This window comes from Lontra canadensis, unplaced genomic scaffold (genome assembly GCF_010015895.1).
Source record: "Lontra canadensis isolate GAN:19392208 unplaced genomic scaffold, GSC_riverotter_1.0 scaffold26, whole genome shotgun sequence".
In the NCBI taxonomy this organism is placed as follows: Eukaryota; Metazoa; Chordata; class Mammalia; order Carnivora; family Mustelidae; genus Lontra; species Lontra canadensis.
In genome coordinates, this window is record NW_022631020.1 from 20312301 (window position 1) to 20330785 (window position 18485).

The 18485-nt window shown below is 40.2% G+C and overlaps 1 protein-coding gene across 3 annotated transcripts in view; it reads right to left on the reverse strand.

Annotated features, from left to right (window-relative positions):
* The window catches only part of UCHL3 (ubiquitin C-terminal hydrolase L3), a 48582-nt gene extending 41162 nt beyond the window's left edge, over window positions 1-7420 (reverse strand). Inside the window, exons 1-2 of one of the 3 annotated variants that reach the window (XM_032864243.1) lie at window positions 7113-7420; window positions 6989-6995 (exon numbers count right to left, since the gene is read on the reverse strand). In XM_032864243.1, coding sequence (XP_032720134.1) covers window positions 6989-6995; window positions 7113-7154 — 49 coding nt within the window. In that variant the 5' untranslated portion in view covers window positions 7155-7420. Of the gene's footprint in view, window positions 1-6983; window positions 6996-7112 lie in introns of all 3 variants that reach the window. The other 2 variants (XM_032864242.1, XM_032864244.1) reach the window with 2 other exon arrangements.
* Window positions 7421-18485: the final 11065 nt, after the last annotated feature.

Here is an 18485-nt window from a genome sequence, read left to right on the forward strand (position 1 = left end):
TTTCCCTTGCCCTCTGCCCCTTCCTCCCCTATCTGAGCACTCTCTTTCTCTAAAAAAAAATATATATATGTATGTATGTGTGTGTATATATATATGTATATATTTTTTTAAACATTGTTAGGTCAATAGGTAACATATTGTCAATATGTTATTGACAATATGTTACCTATTGACCTAACATTAGCTAAAATTTGAAAATAAGACAGTGCCTTGGGTGCTTCTCCCTGAAGAATGATCGCATGTACTGGGACCATCAGCTGAGATCTTGCAACACCAACAGAAACAATGCCGTGTTACATAAACAGTGCCATTTGTCTCATACAGTCAGGTTCTATAAGAAAAGAACTTCCTAATTAAATAGCTAGTCAGGGGTGCCTGGGTGGCTCAGTGGGTTAAAGCCTCTCCCTTCGGCTTAGGTCATGATCCCAGGGTCCTGGGATCGAGCCCCGCATTTGGGCTCTCTGCTCAGCAGGGAGCCTGCTTCTCCATCTCTCTCTGCCTGCCTCTCTGCCTACTTGTGATCTCTGTCTGTCAAATAAATAAATAAAATCTTAAAAAAAAAAATAGCTAGTCAGTCTCCTTCTCTGCCTGGTGAAGAAACTCTAATTAATGATAATACGGTTGGTCAAAAATAAGGTCCTAGATACATTTAATAAAAAATATATGGAATTAAAAAACTCTTGGTGGAATGTGCTCAACACCTAATTAAGTTAATCAAGTCACATGCCCTCCAACAGTCTGGGGTCACAGAAATCAATGGACTCCTTTATATTATACCTATTCCTCATCTGATTCCCACTCACTCCAAACTACTTTTCTCTCCATTCTCCACTTTCTCCAAAATTCTTAGTTAATGCCCTTCTCAATATTCAGTTTTATCTAGAAACCAAAAAGAATCAAAATTGACAAAGTCAAGGGAGGGAACTATGTCTTATTCATTTTTTTAATCCCATCCCCTAGCACTGTACCTGGCTAAACCAAAGACACTAAAGTTTTACTTGTTGAACTGAAGATTATATCCCTATTTTAACAGATAATCTTGCCATCTCTATGTCTATATATGTCCATTAAGCTCTGGACATGTATTTAAAATATGTTCATTTTTATTTGTGTCATGTTAAATAGATAGGAAAAATATATTTGCCTAATCTAAAACCAGGCATTCATTTAATCAACTCAGAATACTACCTGGCCAGTCTACGACCATACCACCCTGAACGCACCCCGATCTTGTCTGATCTCAGAAGCTAAGCAGTGTCATGCCTGGTTAGTACTTGGTTGGGAGAATACTACCTGCCCAGGATTGAGACCTCTAAAAGGAAAAGTATCATGAACCCCGATGAGAGGATTTAAATTGTTAATTTTATATACCCCAAAAAGTCATGCTGTCATAAAATTATAAAACAAGACGGTACACATAACAGAGTAATTTCACATCTGTGCCACAAACAGCAAGTAAGACTTAAATATTTTAGTGATAGTCTGGACAAGACTCGCCAATTTCTGTGAAGTAGAAGCCTTTTTCTCAACTGACTCCACGGCAGCCAAAGTTGTTAAGTATGAAAAGTACCAAGATCCAGGGCAGCAACTCTAGGGAGACTGGTAAGTAACAAACTGAGGAATGAATGACTAAATGAACATATAAAGGGCTAAATTTTAACTGGAATCACACTTTTTTAAACTTTTTACTCATATTACTTATCAAATGAGATTGATACAAAAAAAATTCAGTCATTATCAAGTACATTAGTTGCATCCTCTGACCAGATTTCTGTAAGATTCACACAGGAAGTCATCATACAAATAAAAAGAACAAAGGCAGCTATTAATAGTAACTACCTCTGGGAAGGTGAGAAAGGGTGAGGAAGAAGGCTTTTAACTTTCACCTCTTTTTTTTTTTTTTTTTAAATCATGAAGCTGTCCTACATTGATTATTAAAACAAAAACAAAACCTGCGTTTAAAATTACCCTATGCAAATAGAGAAAGACTGAATGGAAATTCTCTAAAATATTGACTGCAGTTAGCTTGGGTGGTGTGAACTGAACTTTTTTATTTTCCAGTTTTTAAAAAATGTGTTATTTTTACAATAGGTATATATAGTTTGTAAGTTACAAAAAGCTATAGAACTGACACACATATGTATTTTAGTTAAATTTACAAAACTGGGAGAAAACTCAAAATAACAATCTTAAAACTACTCCAAAAAAAATCTCTCCAGACTACCCACAGAGTATTCTTTACATGCATTTGCAAAGCCATCTCTACACAATTGGAAGCATCCAGTTTGCATCAAGCAGGCTAAATGGTATTATAAACTCGAATACCATATTTTTGGCTTTTCTAAACATTGGATAATAAAATAACAAAATTCTGACTGATAAGCTCACTAAACTTTCACAGTGCCATTAAAATTTTGGCCAGTCAAGAAAAATGAGTAGGGGTACTTTAGGGGCACCTGAGTGGCTCAGTCAGTTAAGTGTCTGACTTCAGCTCAGGTCATGATCTCAGGATCCTGGGATGGAGCCCTGTGTCTGGCTCCCTGCTAACAGGGAGTCTGCTTGCCTCTCTCACTCTGTCCCTCCCCCTGCTCCTCGTGCATGCTCTCTCACGATCCTTAGGTCACTTATTTTTTTTTATTCTATGGTCCAATGATAAAATTTTCCACCAAATAAATTTAAAATTATTTTTAAATATTTTTAAAAACTATCATGTATCAGAAACCCTGCTATAGGCTTTAAGTACCTCACCATTATTGCAACAGGCAAGGTAGCTTTTATTAAATCCTTTTACCAGCTGAGAACATGGAGTCTCAGCATTTACATTATTTTTAAGCACACACTGCCAGAACCCACATGCAGAGCTCTGGATGCTCTCATCCCTATTTACTTTTCTAGCCTCATTTTTCACTGTCTGAAGTCTCTTTTTTTGTATCTTGTTCTCTAACTTTAGCTACAAAGTCTACAGTCTCAAAGGTTCTATAACCACCTCTACTCTCCAGGTTTTTGCACACAAGTTAGATTTCTCTACATGAAAAACTGTTACCTTCTACCCCTAATTTATAGGGAATTCTTCCTCCTTTTAGGTGACAAATAACAAAAACTCCGATTTTACAAATTTAAGAAAATAGAAAAATAATATTCACTTTCCTTTTAAATTTGTCCTAAAGCCACTTTCTCCAGTCTTTAATAGCCTGCTTACAGCAACAACAGACTCTGCCTTATTACTAAATTGTTAATGATTTAGGTTCTAATGGAAATTTTACTTATTTAGTACTTGCTTGATATTACTACTAATAAACATATATTAGTAAGAAAGGCTAGATGCAGAAATAGGAGAAATGAGTTAAATGAGAATAATTTTTCCTATCACTTAACTGATTTATTTTATTCCAGGTAAGTCTTACCTGCAACATGACAAAATATCCTTAAAAGGGACTAACAGCATATTAATCAATAAGAAAAAAATCATTGCTTACCACATCTACAGAGACACATGGTTACCAGTTAGTATCTGACATTTAATAATGTTCTCCATATAGTAAATATGGATTGATCATTCTTCTACAAACTAGGTACCATTAGAACATAAAATAGTACTTGCTCAAACTAAGAGTACAATAATAATATATGCAACTATCAAACTGTAACAAGTAAAAGGCCTAAGATTCCTTTAAGTTAGGGAAATAGGGAGTGTGGGGATAGATGCTGTTGGGGTGTATGTATGGTTTAATTTATTAATTCTCCAAATTCTAAGTCAGTTATTAAATTTCTATTCCTTTTCTACCCTCAGTTTTGTCACTAATGCATAGACAATAAAGAAAAAAACACGAAAATTTGGTTAGAACTAATCACTTCTTAGATATTTGGCCATTCTTCCCTAAAAGCACATTACTTCTTTAAAACAAATTGAACCATGCCAAAGCAAGCCAGAAATAGGAAAGAATCATACACTAAAGTAACATCTTTTCCCTGTTTATGTCACCTCAGAATGGCCTCCTGTCACCATCCAACCTATTATGTTTCTCCTAATGGAGAAACAGTATCCTATTAATTTTTTTCATTGTACTTAAAACAATTGCTAATTGTTTGCTTACTTGTTTATTGTCTATCTTCACAATGAAATGAAAAGCAGAAAACCATGAATATTTTAATCACCAGAATAACCAGCTGCCTCTTATAGAAGATATTATTTCTATTATATGAATATTATAAAAGGTATTATTATTTATATTATGTGAATAACATTATTAATTAATTGAAAAAGTACATTTTGGGGGTCTTGGGGGTTTTTTAGTGAACACATTTTATAGTTTATTACGATTACCTAGAAAGAGTCCAGTAGCAGCTGGATCACATCACAGCTGAATAAATTTATATCTTATTAACAAATAACATTATAATCTAAAAAATACTTTTGTTCATTAGTCTGTTCTATGGTTGGTTAATTACACTGATTGACTTTGGAATGATGAACTAGCTTTGCAATACCTGCATAAACTGCTTAGTCTTGAAATATTAACCTTTTCACACATTGCTACATTCTCTTTGCTAACATTTTGTTGGAGATTTTTAGATCCCATGAGGGATACTGGTCTGCAGTTACTCATATTATGGCTTATCCAGTAATGCTGGCCATTAAAATGAATTCATAAGTGTCCCTCTTTCTTCTATGTTTATGTAGAATTGGTATTATTTCTTCCTTAAATAATCTTCTCAAGGGATGTGGAAAAGTCATCTGAGAAAATTGAACACGGATTCATGGTAAAAACTATCAGCAAAGTAGGAAAAAAAGTAAATTTCTTTATCTGAGAAAAAGTATTTACTGAAACCCTACAATTAATATACCAAATCATGAAAAATCAAATGTTTTCCACCCAAGGTCTGGTACAAGACAAGCATGTCCTCTCTTTCCATTCTAGCCAACTTTGTATTGAAGGTCCCAACCAGTGAAATAAGAAATATTAAAGCACACAGATTGAAAAAGAAGAAATAAAAAAGTCTATTCACAGAGAATATGATGGTCTATATAGAATGCCCCAAAACATTCATAAAAAAGCCACCAGAATAAGTGAATTTAGCAAGGTAGTAGGATATAAGTCAACGTACATAAATCAACCGCATCTCTATACATAACAATGGACAATTAGAAATTAAAATTTTAAAACAGTATCATTTACAACAGTACTGAAAATCATTAATATTCAAGTATATATCTTATAAAATATATGCAAGACTTAAATGCTAAAACTATAAAACACTGTTGAATGAAATCAAAGACCCAAGTAAATGAGATATATACTATATATATAGTATATATCTATCTATATAGATAGATATATACTATATATATAGTATATATCTCATCATTTACTTGGGTCTTACCAAGTAAATGATGGATTACAAGACTCAATATTTTTAGGATGTTAATTTTCCCCAAATTAAATCTATCTACTTAGACACACATTCACCATCAAAATCACATTTTTTTTGTAGAACTTGACAAGGTGATTCTAAAATTTATATGCTAAGGCAAAGGAACTAAAATAACTGAAAACAATTTCAAAAATGAACAAAGTAGGAGGATCCTCGCCATTTGAGTTCAAGATTTACTACAAAACTATAGTAATCAAAACAGTGTGGTATTGAGAAAAGAAGAGACACACATAAATGGAAAAGAACAGAGTCTACATGTATGGTAAATTAATTTTTCACAAAAGGTGTAAATATCGTTTTGGATTAAGTCTGAGAAAAATACCTCCTTCCTCTGGCACTAAATCAGAAGTTGCAAATACTGATTTTTTTTGCCCCCCCCCCAATTTTTTTTCTCTTTTTACAAAAGGGTCAAAATGTTTCAGGGAAAAAATGAACAGCAAATTTCAAAGGTGGAAAACAAAAGAAAATGTACATGATAATGGGCAGGGAATGCCACCTAAAGAGTAATATAAAAGATATATGCTGGTTTTCAGTTTTGTATGTTTCTAGGTTACTAAAGAGACAAGAGTTTGGAGTCATTCTGAAAGCATAAAATAAACTGCGTAAGATGAAGGATTTGGTCTCAACATTAAGATAAAGCATTTCTATCTACTTTTGGTATATAAAAAATTTTTGAAAGGTTTCTACAAGGTTTGAAAACCAAAAATCAATTAAGTACATGATGAATCATTATTCTTTGGTGATGAAAAGGAAGATCATGGTGGGGGGGTATATCATATAATAAAGTAAGAGGGCAGTAAAAAGTCAATGAGCTGTTGAGAATGAAAAACAGGTTAAGACAAAATACACCTGAGCAAATCAAAAGTTTATACCTGGTAGCACTTATTGTTCTTTTAAGGAGCGGCTGGGAGATGTTCCCTTTTCCCTCCCCAAACCTGAACCTTCCATACCCAAAGGACTGTTAAAGTGTTGGTAGGTGGGCAAAGAATGGCGTGGGTTTCTATTAGTGCGCTTTCTATGGTATCAAAGCAAAACTGAATTCCAGTTTTAAGAGACTGGAAGAGAAAGGGGGCGTGGCGGGGAAGAGAAAGGACTTGATGGAGCAAGAGAAGATGATTGGAAGATGATTTCATAGCGCAGGCGGTGGATGAAATTACAAGGACTGGGTGGGCGAGTTTACAAAGCTTGGAGTCAGGTAGTGTAGACAAATTAGTCACCCAGAAGGTCCAAGAGTTGGGAAATTATGGAATCAGCACTAGTAGAACGAAGAGGGAAGAGGTATGGGAATACAGGGTCAACACGCCACAAGCCTCAGACCCGGAGACCCCAGGAAACGCGATGACTGGGCAATGGGACCAGAGGAGGGGCTGAGACAGCTGGGAGCATCTCCAGGAGCCAGGTGGGAGGCACACGGCCGTAAAGGGGGCACACTCGTCAGAAGCAGAGCAAGAGGGGCCCTCACGGAATCTAATTCCAGATTCCTGGTGAGCGCAGAGATGCAGGCGAGCAGGGAGGGCTCCGGGGTCGCGAGCGACAGACACCTCACTCACCTGGTTGGTGACCTGAAAACGAAACAGAGAACACAATTTATAGAAACAAACTGCTCTCGACTAGCCGCGGCAGCCCGCTTCCCTCGACCCCTGCCCGCGGCCTCAGGCTCAGATCCGAGCCGCGCTCACCTCGGGATTGGCCTCCAGCGGCAGCCAGCGCTGACCCTCCATCGCCGCTCCGCCCGGCCCCTCTACAGGTCTGACAGCAGCCGCCGTCGCAGCCGCCGCCGCTTCCGCCCCCGCGCTTCTTGACCTGGGACCGTCTAACCCTCCGCCCCCACCCCGGGAGGGGGGCTGAAGAACGAAGCGGAGCTTGACAACATCTAGCCCCTTTCTTGCTCTCTGCAGAGCCACACTCAAGTCTTACAAATTAAGATACAATCGGAGAGGAGAAGAGAAGCCACCTCCCTACTGCACAAGGAAAAAGAACCTGAATCCACAGCCAGCTCCCCTCTCACTTGGACTGTTCCTATCCAAGGCAGGCGCTCGCGCGCTACGCATGCGCCATGCAAGGGCCGGGGACCGCATGTTCGCCCGCGCTCTCCCATTCCTGCAGCTTCATCTGGAGGCGCTAGGGGGCGCCCGAGAGGCGAGACGGGACTGCCACCCACACATCAAGACTACTGAAGGCCAGGATGCCCAGGAGTCGTGCCCCAAAAGCTCTTTTGTCACGGTGCAATTGAAATATTGGCCTTTTCTAATGTTGTAGAATGGGGCAGGGGTAAGGGACGGAGCGGGGGGGAGGGACTGTGCCCTCTGTATACCTATTCAGTTACGTCTGAAAAAAAAAATGCCAAGCATCAATTAAAAATCAGACTCCGCATTCACCATAGGGTAGAAGAGGTGGACAGAAGAATGAAAAATCACAGGGAAGTATGATATATATGTGATAGTGGTAGCGTGAGGCGTAGAACTGCAGAGATGTGCAGCTAAATGGGAGAGGGTGTGTCCAGAGGCTTCCAGCAGAAGGTAAACATATGGAGTGAACTTTTTAAAAAATATTTTATTTATTTATTTGACAGACAGAGATCACAAGTAGGCAGCGAGGCAGGCAGGGGGGGGGGAAGGGGGAAGCAGGCTCCCCACCCAGCAGAGAGTCCAGTGGGGGGAGGGGGAAATCCCAGGACCCTGAGATCATGACCTGAGCCGAAGGCAGAGGTTTAAACCTACTGAGCCACCCAGGAGCTCCTGGAGTGAACTCTTGGGCACCTGGGTGGCTCGGTAGGTTAAAGCCTCTGCCTTCCGTTCAGGTCATGATCCCAGGGTCCTGGGATCGAGCCCCGCATCGGTCTTTCTGCTCCACGGGAAGCCTGCTTCCTCTTCTCTCTCTGCCTACTTGTGATCTCTGTCTGTCAAATAAATTAAAAAAAAAATCTTAAAAAAAAAAAAAAAAGACATAGTGAACTCTTAAGACTTTAGCCAGGCAGAGAGGAGGATGCTCTGAAGAAGGGAAAGTATGCACTGTGGCTGTGGACCCAGAAAGACTGAAGGGCTGAGGTTAGAGGTGATGCTGGAGAGGTAAGAAGGGACAAGTCCATCCCGACATCCGGGCTTCATTCTGAAAACAGCAGGGAACCATGGAAGGATTTTTTTTTTTTTAAGATTTTATTTATTTATTTGTTAGAGAGAGAGAGAGAGAGAGCACGAGCACAGGCAGAGTGGCAGGCAGAGGCAGAGGGAGAAGCAGGCTCCCCGCCAAGCAAGGAGCCTGATGTGGGATCATGACCTGAGCCAAAGGCAGCTGCTTAACCAACTGAGCCACCCAGGCGTCCCCCATGGAAGGATTTTACACAGGATTTTCATCTCTCTCCTCCACCAATCTGTAAATTCCATGAGGTCTGCAGGAGTGTCTTTTTAAATTCTTCACATTGTTTCCCTAAAGCCTCACCCAGTGTCTGATACATAGTAGATGTGTCTGATACATAGTAGATGCTCAATAAGTACTTGAGGAACAAATAGAATCATCAGATATGCTGAAATATAATTTGTCAATAATATAGGATATGTGTAAGAGTGAAATGATGAGAGAATTAAGGCAATAACCATGGAGACGGAGAGGTAGGCACAGATTAAAGAGAAACTGCTTTAAGGAGGTATCCCTTTGATGAGCAGGAATTGTCAATGGTAACTCCATAGATTTGACCTGGGGTCCAGTGCATATTGCTACTCTGCACCCAGTAGAGGGCATTCCAGGAAAGGAGAATTTAGAAGTGAGAAAAAGAGGGACCCCTGGGTGGCTCAGTCAGTTAAGTGACTGCCTTTGGCTCAGGTCATGATTCTGGGTCCTGGAATTGAGTCCAGTGTCGGGCTCCTTGCTCAGTGGGGAGCCTGTTTCTCCCTCTGCCTTTTCTACTTGCTCTCCCTACCTGCTTGGGTTCTCTCTCTTTCTCTGACAAATAAGTAAATAAAATGTCAAAAAAAAAAAAAAAAGCGGGAAAAAGGTAATTTTATTATACTGAGTTTGTCTTTCTTGAGGAACTTCCAACTCTCCCATTCATGTTCTTCTGGCCACTGTTTTTTGACCTCCAAGGAATTTTCAATCTTTTGACTCCTTTCTCTCCTTATCTATCTGATAGATTACTGTTATACCTACCCATAAGTCACTTGGTAAATCTGAAATGTCCAGCTAATGATAAGCGGTCATTGTTGCATAATACTGAGTTGTATGGCAAGGCTTTCAGCAGTGTGCCTGGGGCTGCTTTTCAAATGACAGACTGTCAGAGAATGGCCTTGCTCCAGAACCTTGAGGTTCTGCACTGTGATTCTCTTGTTAGGATTACCTAAGAATCCACATAGCATCCTTACTGACCATGGACCTCTCTTGTACCATAGGATCTGCTGAGACATAGGGCCAAACAGCAAGCAGCTTGCATTTCAGCATAGACTTGCTACAGAGCACTATCTTGCTCAGGGACCCACTCAAACTGGCAGCCATCCATGTTGCCCAATAAATGTGTTGCAGCTATATTTTCAAGTGTGGCATATGCTGCTCTCAGAAAGCCAGAGAGGCTCAAGTCCTCTGCCTCTTCTCTATTAATAAGAATTGCAAGATGAAGCAAATTAATCCTCACCTTAGAGAGGCTGTCCCAGTATGCCCCCAGACTCATAAATACTCATACAAATATTATGTAGTAGGCCCCTAATCTCTGTAAGGTTTAACTTCCACACTCTGGCATGAATATACCCATCATCCTATTGAAGGCAGCACTTTTCAAACTTGAATGTGTATACAAACATCTGGGGAATCTGAAATGCAGATTTTGATTCAGTAAGTCTGAGGTAGAACTCCGGATTCTGCATTATTGGCCCCAGCTTTTTTAACCCTCCTTTCACCTACCTCTTTCTCTTTTGCCATAGAACTTTGAACTTTTTCCCCAGTAAGGGGCAAAGCAGTGTTGATCCTTGTTTTTCATGGATTCTGCATTTTGAATTTGCCTACTTGCTAACATTATTTGTAACCCCCAAATTCATACTCATGTCGCTTCCATCGTCATTTGCAGACATGCGCAGTGGCAAAAAAAACTTGAGTTCCCAGCTGAGGTCGAGCACGCAATATTCTTCCTTCTTGTTTCAGGTCTCATCCTAGAAACAAATGTCCTTTTTGCAATTTTTTAATGCCACATTTTGTTTTTGCATTTTTGCTTGTTGATGATTTCAGAGTACATATGGCCCCAAGCATTGTGCAAATGTTCTGTCCAGTGTTCCAAACAGAAGAAGACTGTGATGTGCCTTACACAGAAAATGCATGTGTTAGGTAAGTTCCTTCAAGCATGAGTTATGGTATTGTTGGTCAGAAGTTTAATGTTAATGAGTCAACAATATATATTAAGTGAGGTGTCTCTAAACAGAAACACATTAAACAAGGTTATGTATTGATCTGTTGAAAATGTGATCAGAGGCTCACAGGAACCAAACCTCTATTTCTCCTGGGAGCAGTGGTTCTGTATTTAGTAATGCAGTATTCATGGTGACTTTATAGAGCATAACTATCACAAATAATGAGAATCAACTGTGTATTTCCCCACTCCTTGACACTGAGTTCAGCCATGTAACTTGTTCTGGTCAATAAAGGAGAGCAGAAATAATGGTGTGCCTGTTCCAAGTCTAGGCCTTAACAAGCTTGTGTTTCTGCTTGCTGTCTTGCACTTCTACTGTTGCCTTGAGAGGAATGTGCTTGGGCTAGCCTACTGGTCCCAGAAACACAGTAAAAGATACCAAGAGAACAGCAGAACCACCTCACCTAGGCTCAGGCTAGACTAGCCAACACATTGCTAACCCTTGAGAATTGTAAGCTTGATTAATGTTTGCTTATAGCAGGACATTGGGAATTTGTGTGTGTTGGGGAGGGGGCATTAGTTTGTTTTTACATAGCATCAGCTAATTGCTATGCCTGCCAAAACTTCAAATAATCAAGTTAAAAGGAATGGCCAGGTAATTGATACACTTGCCCCAAATTCTAAGAGCCAAGTAAAATTGTGAAGTTCTACCTCCAGAAATTAAAAAAAAAAAAAATGTATATGCTAATGCAACTTTAATTTATTAATGAACTATTGAACTATGTTAACTAAGTGAGATGTTATGTTAGCAATGAAGCAGTAATATGTATTCAGACTTGATTCAGGCTTTACTTTTTTTTTTTTTAAGATTTTATTTATTTATTTTTCAGAGAGAGACACAGCGAGAAAGGGAGCACAAGCAGGGGGAGTGGGAGAGAGAGAAGCAGGATCCTTGCCAAGCAGGGAACCCCATGCGGGGCTCGATCCCAGGACCCCAGGATCATGACCCGAGCCAAAGGCAGACAACCAAGAACTGAGCCATCCAGCCTTTACTCTTAATAGAAATTTCGACATTTCTCCTAAGTCCGTTGAGTCCTCACCACAATCTGTCAAGTAGGCAGGTGAGATAAGGTTGTCACCATATTACAAACACGGTAGCTATGGCTTGGAGAGTGTAAGTTGTTTCCCATGGTTGCACAAGTGGCAGAATGAGACTTCAACCTAGATTTTCTGCAGCAGATCTAGAATTCTTTTCAAAACAGGAAGGAGGCAGGAGCAGTGAAGACGTTGACAAGCCAGGGAAAGGTACTCAGAAGATAAGCTGGGGATTGGAGGAAGATAAAAAGTATTGTTGCAACAGCAGGTGCCAGAATTCTCTGCACTGTCTCTTCAGAAAAATTTCACACCATTGACGAACCACTTGGTTTGGAGACTGAGCCCCAAGGACATCCAATTCAGCAACAGAAAGTCATTATGACACCTCTCTTTGTGAGAGGAGAGTCTGAGGAGGTTAGAAAAGGTGGGGAAAGAAGAAGGAGAGAGAGGGAGAGGATGAAAAGGAGGAAATTAAAGAAAGGAGGTAAGTGAGGAGCTTGAAGAGCCTTATAAGGGAGAAAAATCCTACAGCTTAGTGGATGTCAGGGTATTTGATTTTATTTTCACTGCTGATGAATGAGTTTGGATATTTTTCCAGTTGTTATGGGTTATAACTTCACATCTTTTCATCGTGGATCCATCCTAAAGTTCTTTCTTAAAGCTCCTGTAGCATTTATTATCTATTCCAGTGCTTCTCAACCTTTCTCCCACGTGATACACACAGATAAACAATATATTTCATGTTCTTTTATTGACTTTAACACCAGCAGATTGATTTGGGGGGTTGTCAAAGAATATCAAGGTTTGTCACCATTTCCTACTTGACTAAACTCATGGTATCATTTTCTCACCCACTAATGAAAATTCAACAGCTTTTATTCAAAAACAGCGGTATGTTTCTAACAAAGTGGTGTTTGATGTCTTAACAAAAGTAGTTTCTTCTCAAAACTGTGCTCTCTCATCCTCATAAATTTCTTTCTCATACTCTGAGGGATTTGGTAATTTATCCATCTTTGAACTGGAATAAGCTACCTTTTTGTTTTATCTACTCAAGACTATCTACTTTTTAAAGGAGCAATAAATTATTTGGCTGTTTTGTGAGAAAACATGGATTTTTGGTCATTAATAAGCTTTTGCCCCACTGATACAAGTTTACACCCATTGTTCTAGTTCCATAGCTAGTAACTTTTTGCCAAGTAGTTGTTCTATTTCCATACCTAGTAACTTTATGCTAAATAAATAAATAAATGTCTCTTTAAAGACATCTGAAGTGGCAGTTAAACATAGTAAGTATACAGTCAACAATACCCATAACTCAATAGAAGTGTTGATCGGCTATGACCAAGTTCATGCATGCACTTGAAAAAACAACTGAGTCACAACTACTGTCTGGCTACCTGTCACTGTAAGAAGCAGGGCAATTGCTGAGATGTTAAATATGAAAAGAAATAAGAATCTAACAATGGTTGTTATTGTTATGCAGTGTTTGTATAACACCTGACAACCCAGTAAGGTTGTCCTCACAGTGTCAACCAGCTCAGGGAATCTTCCAGGCATAGGCCCACCCAGTTTTCCCTGGAGCTATGGGGATCAATTTTTCTATATACCTGTAACTCATTCGTGGTGCACCACCATGACTACTCACTGTCTTATACCATTTATCTTTATAGAAATATGTCTAGCTGTCTTCCTACTGTATGTGTCTGTATTCTGTTGAGCCTGCATTGCATTGCCAAACCATCATCCTAAAACACAGTCTCTTTGCAATGCTTAAGAACATATCCAGGGTGCCTGGGTGGCTCAGTCCCTTGGGCAGCTGCCTTCAACTCAGATCATGATCCCAGGGTCTTGGGATGAAGCACTGTATCATCGGCTCCCTGCTCAGTGGGGAGTCTCCTTCTCCCTCTCCTGTTGCTCCCCTCCCTATGTGCACACACTCTCTCTCTCTGTCTCTGTCTCTCTCTCTCAAATAAATAAATATTTTTTTTAATGAAAAGAACATATCCAAAGCTTACATAATTTGACCTCATCTGCCTGTGTGATGGCTTAATACGTCTCCCCACTTGATCAGAAGTCATAACTACTGTAATCCAGCCATGTTTCTATAAGCCAGGCACTTAACCGACTTAGGTCTCCTTTTAAATAAGAGACTCTACAAGGTCCCTTTAAGCCAAAGTTGAAACCTGGATCCTGCAGGTTTCAGATAAACATGCAAATTGGCCAGGTGAATTGAAAAGTAGAATACGGGGATAGCGACAACCTGGAAAACGTAAAACCTGTCTAAATGCATTCTGACTCAGTTTTTGAGGTAGCTCATCTTATTTTCTTTGTTTGGTTTTAAATATGTGGGTAGGCCAGGTTTGGCCCAAAGGCTAAGAATTCGTACAATCCGCTATAAGCTCTAAAACCTACTATGAGTCTAGGATCAGTGATCATGGCTTATTCCCCTTCCTGCCTCTTTGCTTATGTTGCCCATCCAGTACTACTGCTATCTCCCACGGCCCCCACCCCTGCACCAAAACACACAGACACACACACACAAGCACTCATATTCTTGAATAGCCTGGAGTACAAGTCGAACATTCCGTCAGCACAAGACAGCTGAGAAGGACTTCAGGACGTACTCTGGGTGGTCAGAATCCCTCTGGAGTTCTCTGAGATTAGACTGCAGACTGTAAATGAATACCAGAGTTTGAAGTTTTCCCTCATAGCTAGGTGATGTTGCTGAACATTCTAAAGCTTTCGTTTTCTTCTTTTTAAGTTTTATTTGTTCATTTGAGCGGGAGAGAGAGGGAGAGAGAGTGGGAGGCTGGGGGAAAGGAGCAGGAAGAGAGGAAGAGAGAGAATCCCTAGCAGGCTCCCCACCGAATGCAGAGCCCAACGTGAGGCTCTGTCTCATGACCCTGAGGTCTTGATCCGAGCGGAAATCAGGAGTCAGATGGTCAACGCACTGAACCACTTAGGCGCCCTGTGAACTTTAGTTTTCTCCTCTTTAGAATGGAAACAATGTATGCTGAAGATCACTTACAGTCTTTTTCTGAGAATTGAATATCATGATGGTTATAATAGGAACCAGTATTTATTAAGTACTTAACCATGATTCAGGGACTTCACTATGTTGTGATCTCATTTAACAGTTAGTAAAAACCGTCTAAGTCAAATATGAATAGCCTCATTTTTACGGATTAGAAAGCTGTTGTTCAGGAAGGCCACCTTTACTGAAGTCACACAGCTGAGTGGTGGAAGACAGATTTAGATTCAGGCCTATGTAACTCTAAAGCCTCCGGTGCTGTCCTAGTTTTCCACTGCTGCTGGAACAAACAACCACAAACTTTGTGGCTTAAAACAATGTAAACTTGTTATCTTACAGTCTGAAGGTCAGAAATCCGAAATGAGTTGTACTGGGCTAAAATCAAGGTGGCAGCTGGGTTGTGCTCTTGTATAAGAGAATCCATGTCTGTTCCTTTTCCAGCTTCTAGAAGCTGCCTGCTTTCTTTAGCTCTTGTCCTCCACCACTGACTCTTTCTCTGTGACTCTAACTCCTTTGTCACCATCTTCCACATATTAGGACCCTTGTGATGACATGGGGCCCATCTCAGCAATCCAGGAACACCTTCTGATTTTAAGATTCGGGGATTAGCAAACTTAATTCCAACTGTAAATTTAATCCTTCCTTGCTATGTAACATACTATATTCATAAATTCCGGGGTTTGGGAAGTGACTATTTGTTAATTAAACAAATTAACCCATTTGCCTGGGATGGCTCTAATGTTGTGGTGGCCTCTGTGAAGCAAACCAAAATCCACACCTCTAAATGCCTCAAGTTTACAAGGTCAAAACGCTAAGGGTAATCAAATCATGCACAGCCAACTAGGCTTTAAGCCATTGCCAATCAATATCTTCCTTACTTTGCTTCCCCCATTTCTCTAAGAAATTTCTTCTTGAGTTCCTGTGAGTGGAACGTTCCTAACCATTTCTGGCTTGGCACTGCCTGATAGGAATCGATTTCTTTGTTCAAATAAACTCCAACTTAACAGGCCTTAGTTTATCTTTTAACACATCTTTGGGAGGCCATTATTTTGCGTATTATCTCTACCGATTGTATAGTATAGCATTAGTAAATGTATTTACTAGTACTAGTATAAATGTAATTAATAGTGGACATCTATTGTTTTTGTTCCTTCAGTCCTTTGCATCTAAGTTTTGTTGCATCATCCTCACCTCTGTCTCCTGAAGGGTATGTGTTCTTATCCCTTTTGTTGCTACTTACTGCCAGTTACACAGTTCTACCTCTCGTGGCCACAATAGGGGGCAGAGGGAAAAAATAGTAATGCATCACCCTAGACACAGGATTGGTCCAAGGGGTGGGCATATGACCCAAATAGGCAAATCAAAGTCTCCCTTTAAGAATTGAGATGGACTGGGGCACCTGGGTGGCTCAGTGGGTTAAAGCTTCTGTCTTTGGCTCAGGACATGATCCTAGGGTCCTGGGATTGAGCCCCACATCGGGCTCTCTGCTCAGCAGGGAGCCTGCTTCCTCCTGTCTCTCTCTCTGCCTGTCTCTCTGCCTACTTGTGATCTCTGTCTGTCAAATAAATAAAATCTTAAAAAAAAAAAAGGATTGAGATGGACTCTCTGATATGAGGAACTTGAGAAGCAGGGTGGAAGGTCATGGGGGTTAGGGAGGGAAAAAAATGAAACAAGATGGGATTGGGAGGGAGACAAACCATAAGAGACTCTTAATCTCATGAAACAAACTGAGGGTTGCTGGGGCGTGGGGAGGTAGGGTTAGGGTGGCTGGGTTATGGACATTGGGGAGGTCATGTGCTATGGTGAGTGATGTGAAATGTGTAAGCCTGATGAGTCACAGACCTGTATTCCTGGGGCAAATAATACATTATATTTAGGAAAGAAAAAAAGAATTGAGATGAAAGGGGTGCCCGGGTGGCTCTGTCAGTTAAGTTTCTGACTCTTGGTTTTGGCTTGGGTCATGATCCAGGGTTGTGAGATTGAGCCCAGTGTGGGAGTCTGTGTGCTGCAGATTCTTTCCCCACTGCTTTTCCCTCCTCCTTGGTGTGACTTGCACCCCCTCCCTTGCACATGTGTGCATGTGTGCTCTCACTCTAAAATAAAATAAAATCTTTTTAAAAAAATTGAGACAGAAGAGCAGCTTCCTCTTTCCCTTTGGATCATGAGCCACAGGCTATGACCTCAGCAGTGCTAGCAGTCATATATCTATGGGCAGATACTCTCTTCTACAACATAGGGAGAAACCCAAGAGAATAAGCCAACAGACAGACAAACTGAGTCAGAACACAGCTGAGAAACAGAGATTGGGCCCTTTTGCTATTAAAATCTCAGAATTCTGTGAGATCCCTGCACTTGGCTCCACCCCTGCATTTCAGAGGTCACCCTGTGACAGGATGATTTTGCTATTTTGCTCAGGCTAGTTTGAGCTGGGTTAATGTCTTTTGGCATGGAAAAGCCCTAAAATAAAAGCTTCGATTGAAGTACTGCTTGCTTCATGTGTATCAGTTTTCTTTTCTCCATTACACATACAGAGGTCAGAGTTCATACCATAGTTCTGGGGACATCCTCCTACACATCTGTCAGTGCTGGTTTTGTTTGTTTGGCTAGGAGCTCCAAAACATGTTTTCTTACTTATAGGTTCTACTTAACACGTAATCACAAAAAATAAATATAAATAAAACAGAAGTTATGGCTATACATCTTGAATTTTAGCATTTTTGACTCTATTCATAAAATCTGTGTTTTCCAAGTCTGAAACTTGCATAAGTTCTGATCTTGAATAAGATGGAGGTCTTAAAAGTAAACAGTTGATCACACGTACTGAAGTGTCAGGAGCACAAAACAAGATTAACAACTGGCAGACATTGGCCTAAACACTATAGGCATTTTACTCTCCCCAAATTTTTCAATTTTTGAAAAGGGGCACTAATGTCTAAAGAAAAAAAACAAAAAACAGTTCTAAAAGAAATTCATGAAAGGGGAGCCTGGGTGGCTCACTCCATTAAGCACGGGCCTTCAGCTCAGGTCATGATCCCAGAGTCCTGGGATCAAGCTGCACATTGGGCTCCCTGCTCAGTGGGGAGCTTGCCTCTTACTCTCCCACTCTCCCCTGCTTGTGCATGCTCTCTCTCTCTGTGTCAAATTAATAAATTTTAAAAACTTTTAAAAAAAATAAAAGGAGTGCAGGAAAGATACAGAAAGACAAAATTAACTTTTTAATATATGTCATCTTTTCACCTTTCAGAAACATTTTTATGTAATTAAGGGGGGTATGCACGCGCGCGCGTGCAGCCCTGTATGGAGCATAATGCCGCCAGAGAGCATAATCTGATGGCAACCAAGAGCTTCAGAGAAATAATCCCTGACAAATGGAATTGACATACCAGTGGGATGCATCACAGTGTTCTATCTTTCCAGACTTTCTTTCATAAGAAAGAAATCACTGGATTAATTCAGGGACTATGTTCCCAAGCCAGTTAGTACTTTTAATTTTGTCCAATAACCTCGAGTCAGTGGCTTTTTGGCACAGATTCTCAGTGTTATATGCCAGGCATGATTCTAGAAGTTTTACATGCATTAAAACAATGTAGTTCTCCAACA